General features: G+C 38.0%; 1 protein-coding gene across 1 annotated transcript in view; it reads left to right on the top strand.

Annotated features, from left to right (window-relative positions):
• The window catches only part of LOC100623351 (transmembrane protease serine 11E), a 45,159-nt gene that overhangs the window by 18,466 nt on the left and 8,235 nt on the right, over positions 1-18,458 (top strand). The window contains exons 3-7 of the mRNA XM_013978755.3: positions 2,871-2,992; positions 5,774-5,841; positions 11,415-11,578; positions 15,638-15,676; positions 17,870-18,047. Of these exons, the coding sequence (XP_013834209.1) occupies positions 2,871-2,992; positions 5,774-5,841; positions 11,415-11,578; positions 15,638-15,676; positions 17,870-18,047 (571 nt within the window). The remainder of the gene's footprint in view (positions 1-2,870; positions 2,993-5,773; positions 5,842-11,414; positions 11,579-15,637; positions 15,677-17,869; positions 18,048-18,458) is intronic.

Below are 18,458 nucleotides of genomic sequence, written 5' to 3'. Positions count from 1 at the left end.
TCTGTTCTGAAAATAGTAAGTCCCATTATGTTGTAAGCATCATTATTGCTCTCCATGGATGCCCAGGACTATGTTTTATTCACTTTTGTTATTTCCAGAACTTAGCAGGATCCTGGCACATATTAAATACTTAATTAATGTTTATTGAATACTAAATGATAAAAATAAATGGGTCATACCTATGATATTTTCTTGGGGCATACTTTGGTTAATCTGACTTAACAAAGCATTCCTGGCAAAGCTAGGGGGTCTCATTACTCAGTGACAGAAAATTTTCCTTACTGTTTCTCCTTTCCTTCTTCCCAAGCCAGATGTTATAAAGGCTTACAATTCTTACTGAAGGTATTATAAAGGCTTACAAACAAAAACCTGGGGAGATTTCTCCAGTAACCTGTATCTGTGTATCCTGTGGTTGGTACGATTAGCTGAGTAATATGGGACACACAAACTTCCGCTGCCCACACAGCACATCTGAATAAACAGGGATTGTTATGATATGTGTTACTGTCATATTTGTGACCTGTGCTCTGTTTAGAGATGTAACTTAAGAACAAAGCAGATGTAGCCCATGAGCATTCAGGAGGCGGCACACCTAGATAACCAAACTGAGCCAAATGAGTCTGTTGTAGAAACCGGCAGATAAAGGTGGAGGTGATCAGACTCGGAAAAACATCATTTTGGCATAAAGCCCAGGACAGCACAGGATTGTGTGAGCAGTCTGTATCCAGTGGCCTTTGGGACTGCATTGCTCTGGCCTCTGTGATTTGAATGACAGCAGGTGGATCTATTATGAACAACTTCATTGCAGGTTACGGAATCACAAAGGTGTTAGAAACTTATCACCAAACTCACGTTCACCCTGATTTCTCTTACTTTTCTGATAACATTCTCAATAATATTTTTCAACAACTATACATGCCATATAATTCCGGCAACTGGAGATATGTTTTTCCACCTAGCAACCTGTTTGAGTCTATGAGGCAAATTAATATGCTATTTATCATTAATATTGATAAATTGTTTGGCTGAAGCACATGACCTTTCAATGCCACCATCTCCTCTATGTGTCACTAACACGTTTGACCTTTGACCTTTTTAACCTATATAAATGGCAATTTCAAATAATTCAATCTAATAACTTTAAAATAAAAGCAAGACTAGGGATGAGGAAGAGTATGTTCTACTCTTTAGAAACCTGCTATTCAACATGTGGTTAGGTACCAGCAACAGAAGCATCACTAGGAGCTTGTTAGAGATGCAGAATCTTGGGCCCAAATTTAGACATACGTAGACTACTGGTCAATATTTCAGTAAACTAAAAACCTTACTTAAAATTGTGTATATTGTGATCTGCTTGCTCTCGAGGTCACATTAGCCATTCAGGGCAAGGCCATTCAGTGAAAGGGAGGAAGGAAGGCAAATCCCCCGAGTCCCTCCCTTAGGTGGTTAATGCTCAGGAGACACGGACCTTACAATGCCACCATCTTCTCTATGTGTCACCAACCCCACCACCACCCTACCCTGCCCCCAGGCCTTGTCAGAGTCTGACCAGAGGTTTTCTTTTCTGTCCCAACAAATCCTCTGGATGGCCAGAATGTTCTTTTGGAATTTACTGGTAGGTTTTTTGGCTTGTTTGTTTGTTTTTGTTTTTTGCATAACTCACACATAATGAGAGATTTCTCCTATAGCTTCAGTGAGTGGGGTTTTTTGGTTGTTTTTTTTTTTTTTCACCTCAGGAAGCGATATGTAATGAAAATTTGTGATTTGGGAGTTAGACCTTAGTTTGAAACCCAGTTTCATCTTTTCTGGCCATGCCATGCTAGGGTTGGAAATTTATTTACATTGCTGAGATTATAGTCCTTATCTGATAATGTGGATAATACTGCCATCTTATTAGGGTTATTCTAAATGGAATGAGATATGTGAATATGCTGGGACAGAGGTGTCCAATGTTAGTTTCCTTTCTCTCTGGGGTTTAAGTGAGGGAATGAAGGAGAAGCAAGAGAGAAGAGGAGAACCTGAGACTGGGTGAGGTACACTCCAATTCCTATTTTAACCACACAGCTATATTCCTAAAGTTTGACACTGAGTCTCTTGCAGAAGAGGTAGTTGGCATTAATAGTCACTGCATGAATCTTCTGAGCTCTCTGCTTGCTTCACATACAGAAGGGTAGAGGAAAAGCTGTGTGGCATTAATTCTTCAGCAGACCAGCAACATGGGCTGCCTGGACTAGATGCAGAAATGGAAACAATGGCTCAAGACAGATGAGCCAGTTCCCACGGCTGGTGGAAGAAAATAAATGGCATGACAAGGGAACCAAGTGAAACTGATTAGTGTCCCTGGAGGGTTATGCCAGGTGGCAGCTCTAGCTCCTTAAACTTCTTCATACTGAACTCCTAGCATTTTAATCCCTATCCTCATCTCCTTCTTTAGCCCACATAACTTTTCTTACCGTGGAGTCCTTGTGGTCAGAATTGATGTGTAATTTATGAGACTGGGATAAATCTCCTTTTGAAATATAAAAATGCATTTACTCCTGGGAAGCTTCTGAATTCATTCCTGTTGGTAAGTTCAGATGGCGTGACTTGCTGCCTTTTGTGGGTTACTCAGGAATGGAGAGAACATGACTAATTAGCTTACAGGAACACCAAGCATCTGTTGTGGTTTTTACACTCCAAATCTTATGATGATGAATGTTGTTTTTTATTCTGAGATAACCTGAAGCTCAGGGCTGGATGATGGAGATGATGACCTGGGTAGGGCATTCGTTCCTGTCTCAGTCTGTCTAGCAACTAGCAGATGGGGAAATGATGAGGTTTTACGCACATCTGATAAAAAGCATGATGAGTTTTTGCCTCTTTCCTTATAGATCAAAGGAAGACCTACAATTACTATAGCACATTGTCATTTACAAGTCACAAACTATATGGAGAGTTTGAAACAGAGGCTTCTAAGAATTTTACAGAAATGAGCCAGAAAATTGAATCAATGGTAAGTTTTCTTTCCCATTTCTGGAGAATTTCCTATCGCTTTTTACCATAATTTTTAGTATTCTAGCTTCTCAGTCACCCATGCAAATGATCCTGTATATCTCTGCAAAATAAAGAGAGTCTCTACCTAAGAGATATAAGACAAAACTAACAATACATACATGCCTTGGAGGAGTATGCTTTACAGGGCTGGCCGAACCTAGGGAACTTCAGCCATTTCTTTAGTCCTTCCTACTCACCCTTACCTAGCTAGTGCTACACTCTTGATCAGTGGAGTCCAAAATTCTGGGAATGTAAGGGCAACTCAAAATACAGTTGTTGTATTCATGGTTTCCTAAAGAAGAGATCTTAAGCAAAAGGCCACAGGATTGAAACTATTCAGACACATACTTGAGTAGTATTTTAATATTTTTTTAAAAATATGGTGCAATTGAACCTATCTACAAAACAGAAACAGACTCACAGACATAAAGAACATACTTGTGGTTGCCAAGGGGAGGGGGAGGAAGTGGGATGGACTGGGAGCTTGGGGTTGGTAGATGCAAACTATTGCATTTAGAATGACTAAGCAATGAGGCCCTACTTTACAGCACAGGAAACCATATCCAATCTCTTGGGATAGAACATGATGGAAGATAGTATGAGAAAAAAAATGAATTTATGTGTATGACTAGGTCACTATGCTCTACAGCAGAAATTGACACAACACTATAAATGAATTATACTCTAGTTTTAAATTAAAAAAAAATTTAAGAAGAGAATAAAAAAGATATCTAACCTTTGGGCCTGTTTTTGGTACATAAGTCTATAGGAAATTCTTGGATACTCATCTTTATCCTTAGGGCATCAACATTCACCCTGAGGCATGAATCAAATATTTTAAAAAGTGGAAAAATTAGCAATAGAAAACAAAAGAGCAAGAGCCTAGGTGATAGCTTCTCCTCGTCAGGTTATTTAGAGAGTAATTTGGATTTTCCTGATAGTCTGTGAGGTAATCAGTGGAATGGCGTGAGGAAGAGCACCTTAAATTGGGAGTTGGGGCACTCAGTTCTAGTACCAACTGCTGGCCAGTGATGTGTCACTCGGCACATCTCTTATCATTCTGGGAAGATTCTCTTATGTGCAAATTAAGGCTTTCGAGTAGACAATTTCCAAACTGTCTTCCAGTTCCAATATCCCAAGTGAGAACAGAAATGGCGGTGCCCATCTGGAAACTTCCAGTAGACTAGAAACCTGGGGATTTCGGTACTCTGCTGAGGAGGAGGTCAAATCCTGGTTGTACTTGTAAACACCAAATCAGGGAAATATCAATTAAGTTTTTCTTAAGGATCTATCTATCCATCTATCTAAATATACATATATATCCTTAAAATATAATATATATTAGAGGAAAGGAAATGGAACTAAAGAGATCAAGAAAAGATGTGACTATTTTCCTTGTTTTATGTGCCATTCATTAAAATACATTTTATGAGAACCAAACCAGTTTAAATATAAAGGAATATAAATAGGACTCTAATACTCTTCAAAATTAACAGTTTTTATCAAATAGAAGCTATGTGATAAAAGAATAAACTTTAAATAAACATTTCCATGTGAATGCTGTCATTAGAGGACTCATTTGAACTGTGCTGATTTCTCTTGTAATAGAAGTTACTGTTCTTGGGCACAAAGACTCAGAAGTGAACAAAATGTAAGAAAGACTAAGAAGGCTCATTGTTTCTGTCAATCAGTCACCAGCCTGTGGTAACTGTGCTTGCTAAATATCCATACAGTGAAAACAAGGAACACTAGACCTGCTTAGTTTGACTTTTAATTAAAAAATTTAAGTTGTCTCGGGAGTTCCCTTCACGGCTCAGCAGTTAACGAACCCGACTAGGATCCATGAGGATGCAGGTTTGAGCCCTGGCCTCGCTCAGTGGGTTAAGGATCCATCATTGCCATGAGCTGTGGTGTAGGTCCTAGATGCAGTTCAGATCCTGCGTTGCTGTGGCTGTGGTGTAGGCTGGCAGCTGTAGCTTCGCTTCAACCGCCAGCCTGCACACTTCCATATGCCACGGTTGCGGCCCTAAAAAGCAAATAAAATAACCAAAAAACCAAAAAACATTAAGTTGGCTAGAATTCAAATTTGTAGTGGTAAGAAATGTCTCCACAAAATACATTCTTCCTTATACCAAGCATTAGGCTATGTATCCCAGTTCATCTGGGCCTTCCTAAGAGCATCTTGAATGCTGAATTGTGTGCAGATAATATAGGATATTTAGTAACTTTTTCACCAGGTTTGAGAACCACGTGACACTACCATGCAATCATTTCTTCCTTCCAAGTACTCACCAAGCCCAACCCTGCTTAACTCCAAGATTAGATGAGATTGGGCATGTTCAGAATGGTGTGGCCATAGATTGCATTTATTTCTATGACCTCCTGCTTGCCAGAGTTATTTCATCTCCTTTGTCTACCTATGGTAAAAGTCTATGTGTCAGGGTGTGAATGCTGACTCTTACTCTCCTAAAAAAACATTCTCTTTTGTCTCCTTTTGGGCGTAGCACAGCGGCTGTCACTCCTGACCCCCCTCCTCTGGTTCCCCTGCTCCTATAATCCCAAGGCGGAGTTCAGTTAAAGTCACTGAGTTGAATGTAAAAATGGATTCCTCAAATTCCTCATTGACTGTGAGATGTCAGTCAATATGTTTTACTTTAAAATTTTTAAAAAAGTTTTGAATCAACTTGCAGAATTTCAGAAAATTATTTTTACTGGCCTATTTTGAATATTTTTGGAACAGGTGAAAAATGCATTTCATAAATCTTCATTGAGGGCAGAATTTGTCAAGTCTCACATCATCAGGTTCAGGTATGTAGATCTAACATTCTGATTTCTGAGTATAATTTAAAGCAAAAGCTGTTAACCTGGTAATAAAAATACTATTTGAAGTATTAATGATATAATATAATTCAATTCATCAGACATTAATTTTGTACCTGTTCTAAGTCATGGGTTACAATGTGCCTCATTCATTCTTTAAATCCAAAAGAAAGCATTTGCAAGATGATTCCAAGGGACAGAAATGTTATTGGTAGCTATGTTACAGGTTTTTTTGGAAACTCCAACTAGTACAAATAGAGACCTAAGACACACCTCCTAGCAAATCAGTGCCCTATTAAAATAGTGCATAGATGAGTTTTTTCTCCTCTTGGTTCTTCTTGCCAGTTTTCTTCCCTTACTTCCATTCTACTCATTTCTGTTACAAATATGTACAATCTTAGATCTGATTATAGACCATCAATAAAGAGAATCCGGGCATAATATTTTAAGCAAAATACTATATGAGAGTCTTAAATGATATAGTAATATAAATTAGTTGTATTTTTCAAAAACAAAATAATAGCTATTTCCAATTTTATTTCAGTGACAAAAACTCCAAGTTACTCCTCTGTTACTTAGTTGACATCACAGGGATGTTATTTTGCTAACTCTCTCCTGAAAATTCTCCACTCTGCGGTGCTGGGAATATTACTTTTTCTTGGATCTGTATCTGCTTCTTCAGTTCTTAAATTTTCAGTTTCTCAAGAAGACTTCATCCACTCACATGGATTCACTCACTATTGAAATCCAAGTTTCTGTGTCCAGTCTAAACTATTGTCCTGATTTCTAGAACTATATGCCCACCCACAGATACCTCCATGTGGAGGTTCCACAGAAAATTCTTGAACTCAGGGAAAACCCCATCACACTGATGAGAAACCTGGAAGTCACCACATGCCCCTTCCTTTCACTTTGTGAATAACCAAGTTCTACCATTTCCATCTTCCAGATCACTTTCTAATTTGTTTGCCTCTTCATCCCAGAAATCTTGCTCCACATTATTCTTTCTTCTGTTACTATAATATGAAGAAGTGCAAGTTTACTGGAAAGAAAAAGTCAGTCTTAGAGACCTTGAGTTGAGATACTAGGGGACCATATGAGCCTGAAATATGAGTCTGATATAGGGGAGGAAATGGGAACGCCAGGCTGCAGACCTAAGTTTGTGCATCATAAACTCAAAGCATTGGAAAGTTTGGGTATAAACAGAATTTTTCAGAAAAAGGATATAGCATGAAAAGAAAAATAATGAAGAAAGTATTTAAGGAAAGAGAAGAAAAATAGCAACCTAGGAAATAGGCGGAGAAACAGCAGAGAAAAAAAAAAAGAAGAATCAAGAGAGGCACCACTGAAGCTAAAGACAGAAAGTTTCGAGGAGGGAGTAGTCAGCATTGACAAGATTCCTTGAGAGACCAAGTGACATGACTAGAAAGAATCCACTGGAAATGTCGATAAGGAAGTCATCAGTGTTCAAGCAGAGAAATGGCTGGTGAATGAAAGGGGAGGAAGCAGACTGCAATGAAGCAAATGTGAAGCCGAATGCAATTTACCCATTTAAGAAGGTTTTCTGTGATGTGAAGGTTTGAGATAATTGTACAGCTAGGATGGAGGCAGAGTTTTGTTTGGTTTTGTCTCCATTAGCCAGCCAGTAAAGGAATAGTTTAAGAGAAGGAGGAAAGAATAAGTAATGGGGAGTTCCCGTAGTGCCTCAAAGGTTAACGAATCTGACTAGGAACCATGAGGTTGGGGGTTTGAACCTCTGGCCTTGCTCAGTGGGTTAAGGATCCGGCGTTGCCGTGAGCTGTGGTGTGGGTTGCAGACGCGGCTCGGATCACATGTTGTGTGGCCGTGGTGTAGGCTGGCGGCTACAGCTCCAATTCGACCCCTAGCCTGGGAACCTCCATATGCCGCGGGAGCGGCCCAAGAAATGGCAGAAAGACAAAAAAAAAAAAAAAAAAAAAAAAAAAAAGAATAAGTAGTGGATATACAGAATGGCTGAGGCAGTGAAAGGGGATGGGATACATAACAGTAATCTCTTTAAAGCCCTATTTGTTTTTTTCAGATTACAAAAGCAATATAAAATTATATGAAATTCAGGAGTTCCCATCGTGGTTCAGCAGAAACAAATCTGACTAGCATCCATGAGGACACAGGTTCAACCCCTGGCCTCACTCTGTGGGTCAAGGATTCAGCATTGCCGTGAGCTGTGGTGTAGGTCACAGATGTGGCTCAGATCTGGCCTTGCTGTGGTTGTGGCGTAGGCCAGCAGCCACAGCTCTGATTTGATCCCTAGCCTGGGAACCTCCGTATACCACAGGTGCAGCCCTAAAAATACAAAAAAAAAAAAAAATTATATGAAATTCAAATAACACAGTTCTACCCAAAAGAGAAAGCAGAAGTCCCCTCTACAATAGTTCCCACCCAGAAATAACACATTTTGTTAACAATTTATTTTTAAAACTTTTCCAATGACCGCATAGAGATGTATTTCATTCTTTAACTTCACTCTAAGCATATGTAAGGTTGACTTAGCCAATGCCCTTTTGATGGCATTTGGACTGTTATATATTTTTCTGATTTAAAAACAAGGTTACAACAAACATATATGGACATATCTCCTTGGAGGATACACAAGAACGTGTTTGAAGATAGGAACTTCCATATGCCACAGGTACAGCCCTAAAAAGACAAAAAAAAAAAAAAAAAAAAAAAAAAAAAGCTGGCCGAGTGACTACTGCACATTGAGCAAATGAGAAGAAAACCATACTGAAGAGGATTTGAGAGTCGAGAACACAATCTTGCCATAAACCCCACCCACAGCACACCAGAAAAAAAGTGAAAACCAGAAGATTCTTTCTGATAAGCGGAGGATTTGAACCCCATATCAAGCACCAAACTGTACCTGAGAGATGAGCCCCCAAAATGTCTAACTTTGAGAACCAATGGGGTTTGACATTAGAAAAGGAATACAAAAATATGATACCTTTTAAAATTGTACCTCACAAAATCAAATACCTCGGAATACACCTGACCAAAGAGGTAAAGGACCTATATGCTGAGAACTATAAAACTTTAATCAAAGAAATCAAAGAAGATGTAAAGAAATGGAAAGATATTCCATGCTCCTGGATTGGGAAAATCAGTATTGTGAAAATGGCCATACTACCCAAAGCAATCTACAGATTCAATGCAATCCCTATCAAATTACCCATGACATTTTTCACAGAACTAGAACAAACTATCCAAACATTTATATGGAACCACAAAAGACCCAGAATCGCCAAAGCAATCCTGAGAAACAAAAACCAAGCAGGAGGCATAACTCTCCCAGACTTCAAGAAATACTACAAAGCCACAGTCATCAAAACAGTGTGGTACTGATATCAAAACAGACAGACAGACCAATGGAACAGAATAGAGAATCCGGAAATAATCCCTGACACCTCTGGTCAATTAATCTTTGACAAGGGAGGCAAGAACATAAAATGGGAAAAAGAAAGTCTATTCAGCAAGCATTGCTGGGAAACCTGGACAGCTGTATGCAAAGCAATGAAACTAGAACACACCCTCACACCATGCACAAAAATAAACTCCAAATGGCTGAAAGACTTAAATATACGACAGGACACCATCAAACTCCTAGAAGAAAACATAGGCAAAACACTCTCAGACATCAACATCATGAATATTTTCTCAGGTCAGTCTCCCAAAGCAATAGAAATTAGAACAAAAATAAACCCATGGGACCTCATCAAACTGAAAAGCTTTTGCACAGCAAAGGAAACCCAAAAGAAAACAAAAAGACAACTTACAGAATGGGAGAAAATAGTTTCAAATGATGCAACTGACAAGGGCTTAATCTCTAGAATATATAAGCAACTTATACAACCCAACAGCAAAAAAACCAATCAATGGAAAAATGGGCAAAAGACCTGAATAGACATTTCTCCAAGGAAGATATACAGATGGCCAACAAACACATGAAAAAATGCTCCACATCGCTGATTATAAGAGAAATGCAAATCAAAACTACCATGAGATACCACCTCACACCAGTCAGAATGGCCATCATTAATAAATCCACAAATGGCAAGTGCTGGAGGGGCTGTGGAGAAAAGGGAACCCTCCTGCACTGCTGGTGGGAATGTAAACTGGTACAGCCACTATGGAGAACAGTTTGGAGATACCTTAGAAATCTCTACATAGAACTTCCATATGACCCTGCAATCCCACTCTTGGGCATCTATCCAGACAAAGCTCTCCTTAAAAGAGACACATGCACCTGCATGTTCATTGCAGCACTATTCACAATAGCCAGGACATGGAAACAATCCAAATGTCCATCGACAGAGGATTGGATTCGGAAGAGGAATGGACCTATATGGAACACTACTCAGCCATAAAAAAGGATGACATCATGCCATTTGCAGCAACATGGATGGAACTAGAGAATCTCATACTGAGTGAAATGAGCCAGAAAGACAAAGACAAATACCATATGATATCACTTATAACTGGAATCTAATATCCAGCACAAATGAACATCTCCTCAGAAAAGAACCAATGGGGTTTGAGTCCTGAGACCTACAAAATTGTAGCCATCTGGGAGATGGCTCCTAAGTGGCCAGCGCACTTTGGACTCACCCACCCCAGAAGCAGCTGACTGCACCTAGACTAAAAGGGAGCTGATTGTAGGTAAAAGAAGAGGGTAGCTGACAGAGAATGAGGAAGAATAGTCAAGGATGACTCCAAAATAATAATTCATTCTAATAACACTAAGGCTAATTCATGCTCTATCTTGGGAATACAATTGTGTGAAGTCAAGACAATTGGTCAAGCTTTCTAATATCCTCAGGATTAGGAGTTGTTTGGGAGAGTCTGAGCATTGCTTTGGAGAAATCATTGGATTTAAACCACTGGGAATTAAGCCTGAAAGCAAAAGCCAGAGTTGATTTCATATTCACCACACATTATACTTGATAATTTTGAATGGTTGACAAGAGAAGTGTCTTTTTATTTTTATTTATTTATTTATTTTTGTCTTTTTAGGCACCACAGCATATGGAAGGTCCCAGGCTAGGGATCTAATCACAGCTGTAGCTACCGGCCTACACCACAGCCACAGAAACTCAGGATCTGAGCCACATCTGTGACCTACACCACAGCTCACGGATCCCTAACCCACTGAGTGAGGCCTGGGATCAAACCCGCATCCTCATCAATACTAGCAGGTTTCGTTACACTGATCCACAATGGGAACTCCTAAGAGAAGTGTCTGCTTGTATTAATAAACCGTGTACTTAACTAGATCCTTTGGTGGTAATGGAGACCATAGCATACCAGCTAACTATCAGCAGGGCTGAGTTGGGAGTTCTATACATTATAAACAATAGGAATATAGAAGAAAACAAATTAGAAGTTTAAAAATTGCATTTATGGATGTGTTTTATTTGTGTTTCAAATGAATGATAAAGAAAAAATTGTGATATTAACATAAACCTTATTATGAAACATGTCTTTTAAAACCGTATATATATATATGGTTTTTTCTTTTTGGTCCATAGTCAAGAGGACCATGGAGTGTTGGCTCATATGCTGCTGATTTTTAGATTTCGCTCTACTGAGGATCCTGAGACCATAAATAAAATTATTCAACGTGTTCTACATGAAAAGCTTCAAGATGCTGTAGGACCCCCTAAATTACATCCTGAGTCAGTTGAAATTAAAGGTAAATTTATTTTCTCTTACTTAGCTCAGTTCTCTTAGTAGAATAGCTCCATGTTAAGGTTGGTCTTAGGCACTGGTTTGCAAACATTTTTCTTGGATGTCTTTTATTATGGGGTCTTCCCACCAACAAAACATTTCTTTGGGATAAATTTGAAGTTTAAAAACTTTAATACTACCCTGAAGTTATTCCACCCATGCAAGTCTGTCCTTAACTCCTGAGCCTGAGTGCTTTTTCTTAAACCGGGCTTTACACTTTAGCTATAGAATCCAGTGAAGAAAGCTTACTTGTATATTTCTTCCTCTTTTGTTGTTGTTGATTACATTTTTGGTTCTGAGAGTATGATGTGTGCAAAGGTTTATGCTATCCACATATTTGCTTTCAAATGTCATTAATATACCTTGTGAGCTGCTTCCCTTAGCCCATTAACCAGTGAAAAGTTTATAATTTATTTTTTGGCATAACTAACTTTGGGTATATTTTACAACTACTTTTAAAAGTGTGAGTGGTTTTGTTTTTGTTCATCAAGGCAAGGGGGAAAATAAGTGGTGATAGGTCCTCATTACTACACAGTAAGAAACAAAGGAGATCCTCAGTGGAAATAAAAGTCTAGTTAAGACTGAAGTCATGTGCTATAGAACAATGCTAAGCTACAGAAGTACTATGCAAGCCACAGAAATAATCTGCAAGCTACATGTATGATCTTAAACTTTCTATTATACATATTAAAAAGTAAGTAAACATGTGAAATGTATTTAAATAGTTTATATATTTAACACAATATATCCAAAGTAGTACTACTGCAACAAGTAGTCCACGTAACTGACTACTTGTTGAAATAATAATATAATTTATATTGCATTTACGAGGTAATTTATATTGGCAAGTAGTCCATGTAAATATTATTCATGAGGGTTTTTTTGGTACTAAGGCTTTGAAATTGTATATTTTATACTTACAGCACATTGCAATTTATTTATTTATTTATTTATTTATTTATTTATTTATTTTGTCTTTTTGCCTTTTCTAAGGCCACTCCTGTGGCGTATGGTGGTTCCCAGAATAGGGGTCTAATCGGAGCTGTAGCTACCGGCCTACACCAGAGCCACAGCAACACAGGATTCGAGCCACATCTGTTGACCTACACCACAGCTCACAGAAACACCTACTGAGCAAGGCCAGGGATCGAACCTACAACCTCATGGTTCCTAGTCGGATTCGTTAACCACGGAGCCACAATGGAAACTTCTCCAATTTAGACTAGCGATTTCAAGAACTCACTAGGCACAGGTGGCTAGAAATGCAATATTGGAGTGACAGCATTAGAAAGCACAGTAAAGGGAGCAGGTAGAAAGAGTGGAAACAAGTCTAAGATAAAAGCTGACAGAGGTAACTAGAGGCCTTGCTTGATGGTTCACCCCTCTACTTGCTTAGAAAAGGAGACTCACTAGTCAGGGCCCGCTACATCATTTGTTAGGCCTAGTGCAAAGTGAATGTTGGAGTCTTTGTAAAGCAATACAAAAGCTCTGTTAAAGACTAAAATATAAGACTTTCCTCTCCTTCATGGTCTCTCTTGACCTGTCATGGTACTTTTATTTGTTAATTAATGATTGTTTAAGTGAAAAATGTAAAATTTTAAATTACAAGCATGAGTTTTGCTGTTCACCTTTCTATTGCGAAGTGTCAACTTCAAATGAAAATATAAAGGCATCGAAGCTTTATTAGAATCATGAAAATTGTACAAATGTATTTCATAGCTCATCATGCATGTATTCTGGTTACCAAATCAACAGAAACATTATACACATCTAGCTCAACTGTTTTATTTCCCTTTTTGATACAGAGATATTTTACCAATGCTCTCTACATTCAGCTTATTGAGAAAGGACCAAAAGATCCTTCTCTGTCATTATTTTCAGCTGAAGCTGTTGGCTAACATAAAGCAGTAATGAGAGCAAGAAAGGATGTGATAGGGACCCTTGGTCCTTTGTATGTCTTAAAACACCACTGCCTCCTTTTGCATTCTGAGCAAGTTCTTGTTAAAAGAGAAAACATGGGAGTTCCTGTCATGGAACAGTGGAAATGAATCCTACTAGGAACCATGAGGTTGCAGCATTGATCCCTGGCCTCGCTCACTTGGTTAAGGATCTGGAGTTGCCATCAACTATGGTGTAGGTCACAGACTCGGCTCAGATCTGGCATTGCCGTGGCTGTGGTGTAGGCTGGCAGCTGTAGCTCTGATTAGACTCCTAGCCTGGGAACCTCTGTATGCTGGGGGTGTGGCCCTAAAAAGCAAAAAAATAAAAAAACCAGAAAACCGTGGCCTTGTGAGACTGTCAGTGTCCTCTGCTTATGTAAAGGTAGATGGCAGGCACCGCACACTTATCTTGCGCTCACTTTGAGTCTGCTGAACATTGTGAGTCCACTGGAATTCTTAGTTCATAGGATATCATGAATGATGTATATTAATGGGGTAGCAAGAACCCATGGCCACACCTATTATGTATATCTCCTCTACTCATGACATACTTTATCATTCTATCAGACTTCACTTCCGAGCACAAGTTATAAGACACAATTATTACAGATTTTAAGACTGAGCATTAAACCAAGTGCAAGGTCACACCGAGGGCTGGACGCAGTGCAGATACACAAGCCACACATCCATGAAGTCAGCCCTGTCAGTAGTACTGTATAAAAACAAAATTCAACTAAGTGAATGTAAAGATCTAACTGGCTTTATTTAATGTTTCACAAATAGAGCAGCATTCCACCATAGCAAATAGACAGAAGCTCTGAGGATCTGTACAAAATAGAAGACTTTTATAGCCAGAAGGAGGCGGGTCAAGGAAGCTTTCTCGGTAGAGTAGATTGTGTCAGGCAAGGGCACCTTCATTTGGGGGTAGGTGGGGTCTATCAGGCAGATTATTTCACTAGTGCTGACCAGATTGATAAAGCTCACATTCCTAAGATAGGCTGAAAATTCAATTAGGCTAGGCCTTGGTGGGACTTAGAAGAAGTGACTCCATTTTTGGTCTCATTTCTCTTTTAACAATATCAAAATGCAAAGCCAGACTTTTCTCTAGATAAAGCATGAGATAAAAACAGGTTATTGAAACAGGGAGATTAGTGGTGATATTTTTAAGTATTTACTGAGAATATATGTTCACTTCTTCCTTATTTTTGTCATTTTCCCCAAATATAGCCAAAATAAAGTCAGAAAGAAGCCTTCCTAGAATACAGACTTCTTTTTTTTTTGTAAATCAGTACTATTAAAAACTAAAAGAAAAATTAACATTTTTTTTGCATTTATAATTCCTATCTTACCATGTTCAAAGAAAGTAAGTTTGGTTACTGGAAATCTACTAAATCAGGAAATCTGAGTATTTAGAGTTTTATGTATCTGTTGGTTGGTTCTGTGTTTGGATAGGATTAGGGCCTGACTGTTGAGAAGTCAACAAGCTAAGAAGCCACCAACCAGGGCAATTTGAGGGCAGATTTTCTCACTAAAACTTCAGCAGAAAGAAGATTTAGAAAAGGCTAACATGTTTTTAAATGGGAGTAAGTACTGACTCTTGGACCTGCCACTTGGATACGTTATACAAATAGAACAATGCCTATGAGTTGAGTTAAAAAAAAAATCTGAAATAATGATCATTCAAAATATCATTGCATTTGGGGAATCAATACCCTGAGTTAGAATAGCATTTCTCCCTAAAAGGCTGTGGCCTACTTGTGTCTTATTTCCAGCTATAAAACTCAGATTCCTGGGTTTCAGTACAAAGCTACTAAGTCAAAATTACTGAGAAAGGAACAGAAAGTTACAGTATAAAGATGCTCTCTAGGTGACTTTTAGCCACACTAAAATTTAAGAAACACTGTTCAAATCTCTCCTTTCTCCAAGGCAATGAACATATTATGTCTATGATAAACTGCGTTACTTTTTTTTTATAAACTAGAGATACTATGTTATAGTGGAATTAAGCAACCTTTAGTACTAAGAGGCATTACAAAATTCTTAGGTTCAGACCCTAGTCTATTCACCATTTCTGTGTGTTTCAGAAATCAACAAAACAGAGACAGACAACTTTCTCAACAACTGTAAGTTTAATACATTTATTAAAATTGCACTACCTGAATGTAAAAAGTTAACTCTAGATTATTTAAGCTTACTTTGTGGGTATTCTAGGGTCAGAATAAAGTCTCATTTGTGTACGACTCATAGTGTTTTATCTCTGAGGCACATTTTATTGCAGAAGGATAAAAATTGGGCAGGCTTTGGAGTAGAGATGGGGGCCTGTGGTAGATGTGTAGTGGAAGTGAGTTGTGCAGTTGTTTAAGAAAAGTCAAAACAAAAATACTTCCTGATTGCAGATATATATAATATACTCTCATGAAAATTTTCTAAAGATTATATAAGTCATCTATATGTTGGTACTTTTCAGCGAGAGGTAGAAATTTAATGTTACTCTACACTAGATAAAATCTTGATGTCATTAATCCCATATTATAAACAATTCAGACAATTAGGGGGTTGGGGGACAGATTGAAGAAATTACTGAAACCCCAGATAATATCTTCACCCACATTTTGAAAGTTTTGACTCAAGGCCTAGTGTTTCCCTTCCCATAGAGCAGGGTATTCCACCATGATTTAGAGAATACATTTAACAGCTAACAGAATTAGTACACAATACATTTATCTTAAAAGATGGAAGGAAGTGGGGGCTGAGAAGAGGAGGAACTGGAAGAATACAGTGAAAAGGTACAAACTTCCAGTTAGAAATTAAATAAGCATACTCGGAATATAACGAACAACATAAATGCGATTAATGCAGCTGGATGTATGGTACATGAGAAAATTGTTAAGACAGTAAATCCTAAGAGTTCTCATCACAAGAAAAAAATTCTACTTCTTTAATCTTGCATCTAGATAAGATGATGGATGTTAACTAATTGCAGTATCACTTCACGATGTATGTAAATCAAATCATTATGTTGTACACCTTAAATTTATACAGTGCTGTATGTCAATTACATTTCAATAAAACTTTAAGAAAAAAAAAGATGGAAGGAAATGTGCTACTCACCAGTTCAGAATGTTATTTAATTCACAACTTTAACTCAAACATAAAACCAGAGGAGAATCCCATTACCTAAATGGCATATTTTTTGCCACCAATATTTATTGGGCACTTGTTATGTGCTAGTGCTATGTTAGTCAACAGAGATATAAAATTGGTAAGATTTACTATGTGCCTAAAGAAATTTATACTTAAATGAGACTAATGCATGTACACATAAGTATAAAGTAATAGTTCTCAAACAAGGGCAATTTTGATCCCCAAGTGATTATGTCCCATTGTGGCATTTTGGTTATCATGATTGTTGGGGTAGGGGTGGGATGCAATTGGTATCGAGTATGTATAGTCCAGGAATCCTTTTAAATATCCTATGATGTTGGAGTTCCTGTCATGGCGCAGTGGTTAACGAATCCGATTAGGAACCATGAGGTTGCAGTCAATCCCTGGCCTTACTCAGTGGGTTTATGATCTGGCGTTGCCATGAGCTGTGGTGTAGGTCACAGACATGGCTCGGATCCCGCGTTGCTGTGGCCCTGGTGTAGGCCGGTGGCTACAGCTCTGATTAGACCCCTAGCCTGGGAACTCCTTATGCTGTGGGAGTGGCCCTAAAAAAGGCAAAAGACAAAAAATTTAAAAAATAAAAATAAAAAAATATATAAAAAATATCCTATGATGCACAGGACAGCCCCCCCACAACAAAAAATTATCCATCTCAAAATGTTAATAGTGCCAAGGTTGAGAAACTCTGTTACAAATTATATTCTAATACTAATACATATGTATGTGTGTGTATATATCTATATATAATGGAGTAATATATACACATACATATAATAATATATGTGCTAATATATATTAACCTATTATAGAGACATATATACATATGTATATCATACACATATAAAGTTATTATTGTTATTATATGATGATGATGATAATGATGACGATGTAAGCATAAAGAAAGTCATAACTAATCCAGTCTGGAGGCAAAGAAATTATTAGGGAAGGCATCCTAGGGGAGGTGTGACTGATTTAAATCTTACAGAATGAATGGGAGTTAAATAAATGAAACACTACAATTTAAGGAAAGGTAAGAACAAGAGAAAATGTTTGATACTGTTGAAGCACAAAGCATAAGAAATTTGAGGCACAGTAACACAATTCGATACTTAAGAATAACTGCTAAATGATGCATCATCTCTCTTTTGCAGGCTGTGGGACACGAAGGAATAAAACTACAAGTCAGAGTCTCAGGATAGTTGGTGGGACAGAGGTACAAGAGGGTGAATGGCCATGGCAAGCCAGCCTGCAATGGGATGGGAGTCATCGCTGTGGAGCAACTTTAATTAATGACACATGGCTTGTGAGTGCTGCCCACTGCTTTAGAATGTAAGTCCTGAGCTTTAAGAATGACAAGTGGTAAGCAAAGTGCATTGGGGCTTGGAGGGAAGGAAACATCTCATAAGAGATGAGTTTAATACAAATTAAAGATAATGTAGATATCACAAAGAGAGTGAGAAACTCATAAAGCTTAGTAAGGGGTTTTAGAGTCTGGAAATGGATATGGTATTAAAGTACACGTAGATAAATTATCTGTTGATAACTACACAATAACTTGTCAAAAGAAGCAGGAATTATAGAGTCATCTTTGGACCTAGCTGAATGTTAAAGAGGTGTCTGCTGCATGTCTATCAGAGATGGAGGCTAACTGGATTGTATGTTTAATCCTAATGGGTAAATTCCATGCAGTAAGAAAAATTAAATATGAAGAAATTTGGTAGTAACAAATTATACAACTGA

Source organism: Sus scrofa, chromosome 8 (assembly GCF_054392235.1).
Source record: "Sus scrofa isolate SSC_HxYL_T2T_F1_AM1 chromosome 8, Sscrofa_HxYL_maternal_Yorkshire_Landrace_v2.0, whole genome shotgun sequence".
Classification (NCBI taxonomy): domain Eukaryota; kingdom Metazoa; phylum Chordata; class Mammalia; order Artiodactyla; family Suidae; genus Sus; species Sus scrofa.
This window is presented reverse-complemented; position numbering and strand designations above follow the sequence as displayed.